At 56.7% G+C, this 11882-nt stretch overlaps 1 protein-coding gene across 6 annotated transcripts; it reads right to left on the bottom strand.

Moving 5' to 3' along the window:
• Positions 1–225: 225 nt before the first annotated feature.
• Positions 226–11882, bottom strand: R3HCC1L (R3H domain and coiled-coil containing 1 like). 6 transcript variants are annotated; one of them, XM_085065082.1, is made up of 7 exons: positions 11783–11882; positions 5265–6730; positions 1509–1684; positions 1321–1391; positions 1114–1209; positions 816–956; positions 226–648 (listed from the first exon to the last, which is right to left on the bottom strand). In XM_085065082.1, the coding sequence occupies exons 2-7, from the start codon at positions 6714–6716 to the stop codon at positions 593–595; spliced, it is 1992 nt and encodes a 663-aa protein (XP_084921208.1). In that variant the 5' UTR covers positions 6717–6730; positions 11783–11882; the 3' UTR covers positions 226–592. The 6 variants fall into 6 exon arrangements, with proteins under 6 accessions (XP_084921208.1, XP_084921213.1, XP_084921212.1 ...); XM_085065087.1 differs by having other exon boundaries at positions 11702–11819; XM_085065086.1 differs by having other exon boundaries at positions 5265–6726; positions 11702–11794.

The following is an 11882-nucleotide window of genomic DNA, read 5'->3' as shown; positions in this document are numbered from 1 at the left end:
GCTGCAGCTGCTCCGCGGAAGTAAACAGGGTCCCTGCCAGCACATTCCTGCCTGCCGTCCTGCCCGATCCCTCCTGCCTGCACATCCCCCACACCCGCTGGGGACACCCAGCACCTGGGAGGGGTGGACATCCCTGCAGCGGTGGGGACCACGCGCAGCTGCCCCTGGCACGCACACCCTCTCCCGGTATGAAGGGAATGGGAAGCCACCACCCAGGCAAGCAAATAAAATAAATGGCATTTATTAGCAAAATAAAGGACAGAAACTCTCACTCGCAAGGCCCTGCCAGGTGGCCAGGGCCGCCCCACACAGTCCCCCTCTGCAGGGAGCTCTCTGGTGAGCTCCCTGCATCCTGCTGTTGGCTCCTGCTGCGGCTGGCAGCTTTTGGGGGTTCTGCCCTCGGCAGGGTGGGCAGTGCTGCCTGACAGCAACAGCATCCCCACAGCACCAACCAGCCCGCATGCTGCTCAGCCCTTTTGGTGATGCAGCCCAGTGCTTTTGAATGCAGTGCAGAATCTATCCCAGCTCTGAGAAGCAGAGTGCTCTGCCTGCCTGCAGAGAGGGACTTGGGCTGAAAGTGCAGCCTCCTGGCTCAGTCCCGGCCCTCCCAGGCATCCTCCCGCTGCTTGTTCTCCAGGCGCTTCCTCTCTGCAGAGACAAGACGGTCAATGCCACGTCCCTGTCACCCCACCTCCCTGTGGAGGTGGCTGGAGTCCGCCCTGCAGCAGCTCCCTCCTGCCCAGCACCCTTTGAGAAGGAGCATGAACGAGGAAGGCTCCCCCATACTGCAACCCCTCCAGGAATCCAAAACTCACCTTGAGCTTCTTGCAGCTTCCTCCGCTCAGCATCTCGCTGGGCTGGTGTCTGGTTGCTCCGTACCCCAAGAGCACCAATCACCAGCCTCCTGGCCAGGACAGCTGATGTTTCAGGGCGTTCCTTGGCCGGCTGCAGGTACTCTGTGAAGATGGGGACATTAGTGGGGCGTTCTGGGAGGGACAGGGCAGCTGACAAAGCTGTGGAGCCATGCTGGCTGTCCCATCCCTCCCCAGTTATCAGGATGATGTTGCAGCACAAGCATGATGGCACAGGCTGGCACAGGCCAGCACCACTCACCAGCATATGCCCTGGCTTTGGCTTTAGAGGCGCGGGTGCCCTGGGAGAGTGGGCGCGTCTTCACCATCAGGTGCTTGGTGCTGAGGGCATCACGTGCTGCAGGAAGAGAGCAGCATGTCCATGTGCAGGGTCAGCCCCATGCCCAGGATCTAGCTGCGGGAGAGGGACGCCTCCTCTGCCCATCCCCAGCTGAACCAGGAGCAGTACCTGTTATGGGGCTGGAGAAGATGCCCAGGGCGTGCGTATCATCCACCCACTTAACATCAAAGCCTTTTTTCCTGCCAAAGAGAGGGAAGCTCAGCAAGGCATCAGCAACTGATGGGCAGCCATCTGGAGCAGAGCCCAGGCAGGGAACCCCAGCACCAGGGACAGAGTGCGAGTGCTGGCAGACTCACTGATAGCTGCAGAAGACACGCATCAGGTCCTCGGTGCGGAAATCCGAGGGGAAATCGTAGATCTCGATGACGTGGGGCAGCTCATCATCACTGATGTCTGGTGCAGCAGGTTCGGCCCCATAGTAGTTAAAGCGGGGTGACTGCTGGCTCTCCTCGTGCTTCTTACCCATTAAGAGCTGCAGCAGCAGGAGAGGCACAGCACTGAGCAACCCATGCCCACCTGCCCCACAGCAGCTCTCAACCCAAGGTAAGTGCTCCCCAGAAAATGGTCCAGGCCCCTGCACTCTACCCTTGCACTGCAAATGGATTCACGGCATTGAGCATTAGGAGTTATCAACCAGGGTTCTCACACTATGCACTTGCTATTCCCATTACCAGCATCCCTTCACTTGCCACGCTCCTCATGGCCCCATGAGGAACATGGTAGGAATGACAGGGGTGAAACAGCACAATATACCTCCAAGCACACCCCTCCTTCCACAGAGATGAGATGACCTGAAATACATTTGGGGAAGAACAAGGAGCAGGACAGTAATGCCAGGAGGAAAGACTGATGTCTCTGTGCCACATGAAAGCACCAGGCTCAGCACACCCCGGCTGCAGCACATGCATCAGACCAGCCTATCAGCACCCCAGATACAAAGATGAAAAAGACACGGCCCCCCTGAGGAGCAAGTTCTGCTGGTTAATCACCTGTGCACCTAAAAATTTATGTTTTATTTCTCATTTGAATTTGTCTGACTTCCCTTTCCAGCCGGCAGTTCTTGTTCTGCCTCTCTGCTGGATTAAAGAACCCTCAGTCTCTGGTCCCCTCCCTGTGACAGCACTTACTAATGTTAATCAAGTCCCTTCTCAATCTTCTTCTTGATAAAATGGGTTGTGCACCTTTAGTACCTCACAGTGGGACACTTTCTCCAGCCCTAAAATATGATGGCTGTAGAGCTTTTCTACCTTCCGCATTTTTCAACCTTTATTTTAAAACACAGGCAGCAGCCCCCTCTGCCACAACACAGGAGTGCAGCCAGCCCCTATTTCCCTCTGTCCCACAGCACTGGTGCCAGTTGGTCACCCTGCACCACCCTCTGCCCAGTTGGCCATGCTGCATTGTTTGCTGAGCCCTTGCTTTCCAAACCACGCCATGCCAGTGGCCAAGGGGATTCGCTGCCCTGCTCAAGCTGAGACACCAGGCCAGGTGCAGTCGAAAGCTGCTGACAGCTCCCCTGTTCCCCCTGGAGCGTGGGGCTGGCCTGATGCCAGGAAATGGGTACATAACTCAGGTGGGTTCCCACCCCAATCCCCTAAGAGATCATAGCAGAGCACACCACGGCTGCAAGGTTAGAGACCATAAATCCCGGCCAGCTCAGTCGATAAAAAGTGCTCATTCCGACAATTTTATGGGGAAGATGGATTCATGGCAGGTGAGGGGGTGCTGCCATGGCGGCTGGATGCTGGCGGAGGGTAGAGCTGAGTTATAGAGCTCACGGGACAGGCCAGCACTGCCAGCAGAGCCACCTGCCCTGCCATCACCCTCCGTGCAGGGCAGCCCACCCTTCAGGCACCCTACACCTGCTCGGGATAGGCAAGGGAGACATTCCCAGGCAGGAAAAAGCCCTGCGGTGCTGCTTGAGGGAGCAGAGCATTCAGGTAGTGCCAGGCACTGGGAAGATGATTAGAGAGCAGGAGCACAGAGTGCCGGAGCGGTCCTTGACCTTCACAAATCACCAAGTGTGGCGGGGCGGGAAGGACAGGAGCCGTCTGGCAGCAGGGCTCAGCCTGGCGACAGGCACGGCTCAACAGGTCCCCCGGCACACGGCATGCCAGCAGCTCTCCAGCCATGGGGCAGGGCAGGGAGTGGGAGCCATTGTACAGTCCCCAGCCCTGGCAGGCATCCTGGGGAGGGTTTGCTGATGTATGGACAGACAGATGACAGGGAAAATGAAGCCTGTCCATCGCATCTTGCTGCTCTCTAAAGAGGCACCTCTGCCAGAGCAGGTCAGAGGGGTCTGTGGCTGCTCGGTTACAGCACAGCCCTGAGCACGCACGCACAGCAGCCCCTGCCATGCCGCACCGCCTGATGGAGAGTCCACTGAGCCTGCAAGGAAACGGTCGCAGTGCTTAATTACTCGGCGTTCAAACTGATTTCTACTCTGAATTTGTCTGGTTTCAGCTTCCAGCCAATGGTGCTCACTATGGTGTTTTTTTCCTGCGAGATTAAAGAGCCATCCGCTATCAGAAATCTCTTCTCCACACAGAACGTCATAAATCTTGCTCTCTGCCAGCTATCCGCATTGCATAAGGATTTGGTTACGAGGAAGACATTACTAATTTTTTTGTTCTTTTTGTTAATTAACAACAGCTCCATCTTCCCAAGAGCCTGTGCCCTCCCCGAGCAGCTACATCCACCTGACAAGAGCTCAGAGGGCTCAGGAAGCACCAGGCTCCACATGGGAATCTGCAGGGGACAAAGATGGCAACTTTTGATTGATAAATGGCTATTTCAGGTTCTTTTTCACCCATTCTGGGAAGTTCCCTGAAAAGCTCCAACTTGTCTCAGAGCTTCTGCATGGAAGAGCTAATACAGCTACTCCTTGGAGTGAGAACCTGGACTGCATGGCACAACCTGGCCCACAGCATCCTAGGGATCCTCCCCGACCTTCCTCCCCCAAGGACAAAGCCATGCCCATGGCCTCAGCCCACAGAAAGCCAGTGCCACCTGCGCCAGCTGCCATCAGAGCAGCAGTGCTGTCCTCCTCGCACCAGCACTCACCACAAACTGCTGTCTGGAGGGTGAGGGACCATGGCTGAAGGGAGCACAGCCAGACAAGGGTGGGGGTACCCAATGCTCTTCCACACCCCCCCAAATGTGAGCCCTGTGTGTCCCACCCACTGTCTCAGCACCATCCCAGGCTCCGAGAGGACACATCAGCCCAAGGAAGGCCTTGTGTACAAGGTGGGATCCATGTCCCTCAGGAAGGGTGCTCTTGAGTTAATCTCATCCCTTCACAGACGCTGTTATCAAGGCACCATCCGCCACTTCACACCCTGCTTCCATGCAGGGGTAGACAGACACTGAATGTAACAATATTAATGCTGTTTGTTACTTCAGGTACATTAATGTCATTTGGAAAATTACCAGTTTGGCGCTATTGATTTAAAATGCAATAAGGGATATCCAGCTTTGCTGCAGGAGCTGAGCTTTCCTTGTGAACGGCAGCAAAACGGTGTGGGTCCTGGCACCAAGCAGCCAACTGTAGTAAATTCAGCGGCATGTGTGCAGGAGGGAATGGCAATGAGCCACAGCTGATTAAGAAGCCATAGCTTCAAGGAAACATCCCGTTGCTGTTTCAATGGGAGCCCATACATCTCAGCCCATTTCTTTATCACCAGCCCTGGTTTCATGAGGGTGCAGTTGCAGTTTATGGCACTTCAGCAGGTTTTACTGGGTGCACTTTATGTACTATAGAGGGATGATCACCCCAGCCTTCACCAGCAATGTGGGATGCAATGGGATGGGATTGGGATGAGACTGGGACTGACAGGGGGAAGGTGGAGATCCCAGGTGTTTTGGCACCACAGGGGAAGGCTGGCTCTAAGAGCAGGCAGCACAGCCAGCCAGGCTGACCACATGCCCTGGGTGCAGCCCGCCCACGCCATGCACTCACCCCAGAGAACACAGGAACAGACATCCCCCACATCCCAGCAGGCACCAGTCACCATCCCTGCAAATCCCCACAAACACTGGTTTGCAGAAAGTACCTCCTCCAGCAGGCGCGGGTCCAGGCAGTCTCCATCATCGTTGAACAGCACATCCCAGCTCTCCTCGGCACCCGGGCTGGCCTGGCTCAGGGTTTCAGCACTGGCACTGGTCTGTCCTTCCTTTGGGGAGGTGCTGTGAAGACCCCTCTCTTCCTTCTCAGCCTCCTGGCCACATTGGTGCTTCTGCAGCAAGCCCACATCCTCATCTGGCCTTGCCAGCTCCTTGGCTGAGGACACAGGTGAGAGCCCCTCCATGCCACGGCACAGCAGCTCTAGGGGCGGCGGGGACTCACAGCTCTCCGGAGCTGCCCCCTCCCACAGGCTGCTCTCAGCCCCAGCACTGCTATCTGTGCAGGCAGAAGTGCTGCCCGCTTCCTCTACAGCAGGCACCAGGTCACCCTCCCCACCGGGATCCCCGGCACCAGCAGTGCTCTCATCCACGACAGGCAGGAGCTGGGATGGGCTGCCCATGCCATGCTGTGGAGTGCTCCCCGCTGGGAGGTCTGGCACATCGCCCATGCTATCCCTCAAGAACACAGGTTCGCAGCTGGCTCCTGGTGCACACAAGGTGCTCTCTCCAGGAAGCTCAGTCCTGCCTCCCCACCTCTCCTCTTCCTCCAGTATCCCAGTGGCACCATCCTCGCTCTGTTCTGCCAGGAGAGACCTCTCCTCCTCCCTCTCCTCCTCCCTCTCCTCCTCCCTCTCCTCCTCCCTCTCCTCCTCCCTAGCTTTCAGACCTATTGTTTCCCCCACCAACGGGGGCACCCTGCTGTAGTTGTCCACCCCTGCTGACTGCCCGATAGCGTCTCCCAGGCTTCGGGAGAGGGCCCCAGCTGGATCTGGGGTGGTGTCCCCCAGGTGCTCCAACATGCCACTCAGACCTGTCTGACAAACCAGTGTTGGGCTACCAGTGGGTGTTGGGCTAGTGGGGTCACCCCCAGGCTCAGGGGTAGCCTTCACAGCCCCAGCCTGGGCACTCAGTAGAGATGGAGGGTCAGGCTCAGTTCTTATCATCGCATGGCTGTGGCTGAGCTCTCCAAGTCCTTCATGAGATGCTTTGTCCTGCCTGTCCCTGGGCTGAGCAACAGCTGGATCTGGCTCACACATTTTGGGTGATGCCTCCAGGCTTTCCAGTGCAATGGGGCAGCTGCCTCCCATCCTATGGCTGTGCTTGGCAGATGCTGTCCACGGCTCCTTTGGGCTGGCATCCACCTTGTTCTCCCTCCTTGCCACTCTGCCTGCCTGTGTTCTGGCACGGGGGCTTCGCCTCTGCCCCTCGCCACTGCCCCGGCCAGAGTCCTGCACCAGGCGGTGGTTCTCAGGCTCCCAGCGGTGCTCAACCTGTGCATCACCCGCCGCTCGCGCCTCTCTCTCCCGCCGCGCTTTGGGCACGTAGAGGGCCATGTCAGGCTTCCTGCGGCGCGTCCGGCTGCCCTCCGCCTCCTGCTGCATGGTGCCACCACTGCCTGCCAAAGAGAACATTGTCACTGTCCCATCCACAGCCCAACAGCCCCACAGCCAAGTGCATAGAGGGCAGCCCCTGCCCAGGTCACCAAGCCAGGGTCCCAGCACCCAGCCTTGCTCCCTCAGCAGCTGGCATGCAGTGATGGATTGTGAAGCCCCAACGCTGCCAGGCAGCAGCATATCTGCAGACAGGGTTTGGCACCTGCAGCACCCCACAGCCCTACAGCCTTTGGCGGGGTGTATCTGGCTTGGGGGAAGCAGGGAAATCCTACCGGCATCACTGAGGCACCAGCCCTACTCCAGCAGCTGCTGCCTGGGACCCTCCAGTCCAAGGGACCAGTGTCTGCAGCTGAAGCAGAACACTGAGACCATGTACTGCTCAGGCATCAAAAACCACAGAGAAGCCTGAGGCAGCCACAGAACAACAGAAAGCAAACCCCAGCCCAGGGATACCCTGGCGCAGGACCATGGCATGCTGCAGCCCTGCTCACCTGCTGCCCCGTCCCAACAGAGATTTATTTTTCATCATCTTTGGCAGAAGCAGGCACGCTGCAAGCGGCCAGGCCCCCCTGCCCCTATAAATATGCATCAGACAGGGTTTATGGAGACGGATGGTGCAGGGGGCTGCACTGTGGTTGAGGGGAAGGCAGAGTGGGGCTGGGCTGGGGCCCCATGATTAATCACTGCCCACTCCGTTTAGGGGGATTCATCACAGGCCGCTGTCAGGTAAATCACTGGAAAAACACCTCTTCAGTAATTAATGTGAAGTGACGGATGGACAGCCCCTGGGCCCATTAATCTGGACCATCAGCGCCGACTGAGATTATGAATGTCAGGATGCATAAACTGCCGGCAGATCAATAGGGCCAGGAACCCATCCAAGGCTCTCATTTCCGAGGCACCTCCGGTACATTAGCCTCCCCTCCACGCAGCCCCTGACCGAGGCGCGAACGCTCTCTGTGGCCCCTCACCAACAGCCAGCAGCGGTGCCGGGAAGGCGAGGGGAGGCCAACCAGTGGCTGGAAAGTGGCTGGGGCTGCCCATGCCACACGGCATCATCCCCTCTTCCTGGTGGATGGACAGACCGTTGCCTTGGAATGATGGATGAGTCTCTCATGGCTCTCTGGAAACCACTGGAAAAGCCCAGCAAGGCAGTATCCCCAGCATGACCGCGGCGCCTCTGCCTGCATCCCATGCTGCAAAGGTGGGCAGGAACACGAGGTGCAGGCACGGGCGCCGCGGTGATACTGAGCACCATACCAGGGCTGCCCCAATCATTTTTCTGTCTCCACAGCTCTTGTCATTTTTTCCCCCTCTTTGATACACTAATTTTGCTGGCAGAACGATCCCCTTTATCTTTATCGACCGCAAGAAAGGAATGTATCCTACAAACCTTCCAAGGACTGGATTAGTCATTTTTCAACACTGAGGCATTATACATTTTCTCACCAAGTGGCAGCCCGGGTGCCAGAGGGGAGGGGGCACTGGAAGCCCCCCCGGCACCACCATTTCCAACCACAGAGAGCTTCCAACTGCACTGAAGCATGTTCTGCTAAAGGATTTTTCCCAGCCAAGCCCGGAGTCTTAACCCATGGTTCATCACTGAATGTCTTGTGGGGGTCAGTGATCTCCCCAGGCTCTGCTTCCTGAGAATTGCCAGCACGAGGAGCAACAAGGAGCAGCATTACTCCACGCACATCCCATGTCACCTCCAAGAGCCTTTGCACACAGGATTTATGGGCTCCTCGAAAGCTTGCCATTCACCTTGCCTCACCCTCCAAAGCAGATGGTGCAGCATTAGCCAGACGGCTGGTGCTGGGAGCATCCTCTCCCTGCACAGCTTTGCCTCTGCCTGCCACACACTGCTGGGGAAGAGCTGCTTCCTGCAGCCGGGGAAGAAGCACAGCAAGGTGGTAGATGACCCACGCTGGCAGGGATGCTGCAGCATTTTGTTTTTCCCCAACAGGGCAGCACAGCTCCTGCCCCCAGCCTATTACACACTCCATCGATGCCACAGCCACGGGTCGGCACCAACTGATTTCATGCTCCAGGAGGCAGAGCAATGGCCCTGGCTTTGGGTCTCATTCACACTACGCTAGGCAGGGCAACCCTGCCACTTCCAGAGTCTGGGACCACGCTTGCCCCACAGAGTCAGGCAGAGATGGGCAGTGCATCCCCAAAAAGGCCTATACTGCCCCAGATACTGTCCTGTTTTATAAAGCTGCTTAGCAAAACAACTCAGCACTGTGGCACCAGGCATGGAAAGGCCACGGTACCATGGTAAAAGTAGTGATGGAGCGCTGCCCAGCTGTCTGGCATGTAAAGCCCATGAGGCCAGCACAACACAGCCTGGCAGGGCCAGGATCACCAGCCAGAAGGCAGCCAGAGCTCCCTGAAGGCACAGGCTCCTCTCACGCTGTTCCCAGGAACATGCTGCTCATGGTATGTTGTTTGTGAGCTCTCAGTGAGCTGCCCGGTCATGTGCCAGCCTGTGTTTCTCCTCTAGCGAACATCTGCAGCACACATGGGCAGTGTTTTCTCCCTGATTTCTCTCCCTGTCCTGTCCAGGGAAGGACCCCACAAACAAAAGCAAGCCAGCCACAGTCCTGCTCAGGGAACCTGGGAACAGGCACGGATGCTGGTCTGTGGCACTCACGTGGAACATGCCAGTTCCTGGAGAAGTCTCAGTGCCATGCAGCACCCTCTCAGCAGGCTGCCGCATTTCCTGGCAGGGAGCTGTATTTTTAGCCTTCGAGGTTTCTAATTCCACTCAATCCATATTCCCATCGATAGAGCAGATAACCTTAAAGCCCTGACAGTGAACAGGGATGGCAATACTGGGGGACCAGGAGCCTTGGGGGACCTCACGCAGCCTTGGCACGCAGCTCACACACCACAATGTCACTCTTTACAGCCTGCAGCAGATTGGGCTCTTTGAAGGGGAAAAAAATAACTATAATAACAAGATTAATAAAAAGGCAGGTACAAGGAGATTCTAAACAGCTCCGCTGGGGAACCTGCCACTCGCAGGACTCATCCCATGCCAGGCACGTGCCGTGGCACACTTACCAACTGCACAACACCAGCCCCTGGCTGCCCAGGCAAGAATTGTCAGAGGTTTTGGCTACCCTGCACTTCTCCTGCTCTCAGCACAGCTCCAGCCCAGGCCACCTGGCTCAAAAGCAGATGGTGGGGTCAGGGAAGGACCTGGATACCTGGTGGAGACAGACAGAGCAAAGGCAAGAACACAGAGCCACTGGTACAAGGCAAAGCAAAGCATTCAAGAAGTGAAGAGCTGCATCCCATCCAAGTCCTGCCTGCAGCCCCACGGGCTTTAAGACGTCTCTGTCCCCTACTGCCAGGAGAAAGACACTCCCGAGCAGCCACAGCAAACACTGGCTATGCGAGGAGGTGGCAAAAGCATCAAAGGCACTGAGAGAGATTTCAATCGTGCCTTTCACTTGCAATACTCTTAGGAGACACCTGGAATAGATGCTCTTAGGAGATACCTGGAACAAGAGAAGGGGAACATTCCAGACAGGAAGATGATTTGTAAGTCAATAGTGTCCCCTCACAGCTGGGGGGAGGGGAAGGCACAACCAACAAGCAGAAGGAGTTAACAGCCAGAATGCTAAGGGGAATACAAAGGACTTTACAAATATACCCAGGCAGAATCAGCACAAAAGTGAAAAGGTCTATTAATAAACAAGAAGGGAGGGAAAATTAATGATGGCTCAAAAATAAAGATGACTCAAAAGGGAAAAATCACTGTTTTTAAACAGAAAAATGCAAATTAGGCAGAACCCTTGCAAAAACAGCTGCAGGGAAAACAAAAACAGCATCTCCACAGAGACACAGTCACCTGGCTGGCCTGGTCAGTGTGGATGAACCTATTAACCCGCTAACACACAGTGCAGAGAAGAAACCAGGGCCCCGGTGTTGGGCAGAGCAAACAGGGCACTGATTCTCTCTTCAAGAAAGAACAACAAAACCAGAGCTGGGAACAGGATAAACCCTGATACCATCCCTAACACAGAACAAAACTGGAAGTTGAAGGGGCCTGCATACCCAACACAATGGATGATGGACACTGGCTCACCCAGGGCAGTTATTTCAGAAGAATTGCTGGGCAAAGCTTTTTGATAAGGCAAGCAAGAGCCAACTTAGCTGAACTTCAGGATCTCGTTTTACACCATCTCTCAAACTTTTACTTGAATAGTGAATTGTCATTAAATTTGCAGATGATACTGAGAAGTAAGCTGCTGCAAACATCATCCAGCGTAGAAACACCATTCAAAGGATCCAAGAAATGTAAGCAGGAAACAAAGCAAGACCCAGCCTGGGAAAATGAAGGTAAAATAACCCAAAGCGGCTACTCAGGGGGCAGAGCAGCGTGAAAAGCAAGGCCCAGAGCTCCATAGTGCACTTAGACCAGAAAGCAAGTGACTGGGGTGACCACCCCGAAATGTGCAAGAGGCAGAATCTAGTCACCAGCATCATGCCACGGGACACTCTAGGGCTGTGACAGCCCCACAGCAGGCAGCACACAGAACCTCGCAGGTGGTGTGAAGGATAGACGGGGCACAGGGGCTGCAGGCAACCATGAAAAACAGTGTCCAGCACCTGAGAGCACCAGACACGTGTTTTACGAGGCATGAGAGACTGGGCACCGAGCACCCCGGGATCCGTGCAACTCCCCTGCACCCAAGGGCTGACACATCGCCCCGTGGCTCTGTGCAGTGCGGAGAGTTGTGGGGTCTGCAATGTGCCACGTTACCCGGCTACCCCGGGGGTTGCCTGGGGACTGGGGGAGGTGGCACTTCAAGTCCTGGGGCTGAAGGGGTGGGACAGGGCGTGAGGGCAGGCCTGGGAGAAGAGACAGGGGACAGGGCTGGGACAGAGGGTAAGGATCACGGCTGGGACACCAGGGTGGGGGAGAGCGGGGCAGCGCCGGGACGGGGCAGGGTGCGCACCCCGGGCTGCTGTGCTGTGCCCCGGTACCGAGCGCCCCGTGCCGAGCCGGGCCGTGCCGCCCGCCAGGCCGCCGCCGTTACCAGTGGCCGCGCCGGGTCCCCCGTCGCTCCGCGCCGCGCCGCCGCTTCCGCCGCGCCGAGCCCGCCCCGCCGTGGGGAGCGCCGGGACCTGTAGTGCGGC

The sequence above is a fragment of the Lichenostomus cassidix genome, chromosome 6 (assembly GCF_008360975.1).
Source record: "Lichenostomus cassidix isolate B80296 chromosome 6, HeHo_3.0, whole genome shotgun sequence".
NCBI lineage: Eukaryota > Metazoa > Chordata > Aves > Passeriformes > Meliphagidae > Lichenostomus > Lichenostomus cassidix.
The sequence above is the reverse complement of the archived record's forward strand: the minus strand, read 5'-3'. Positions and strand labels throughout refer to the sequence as shown.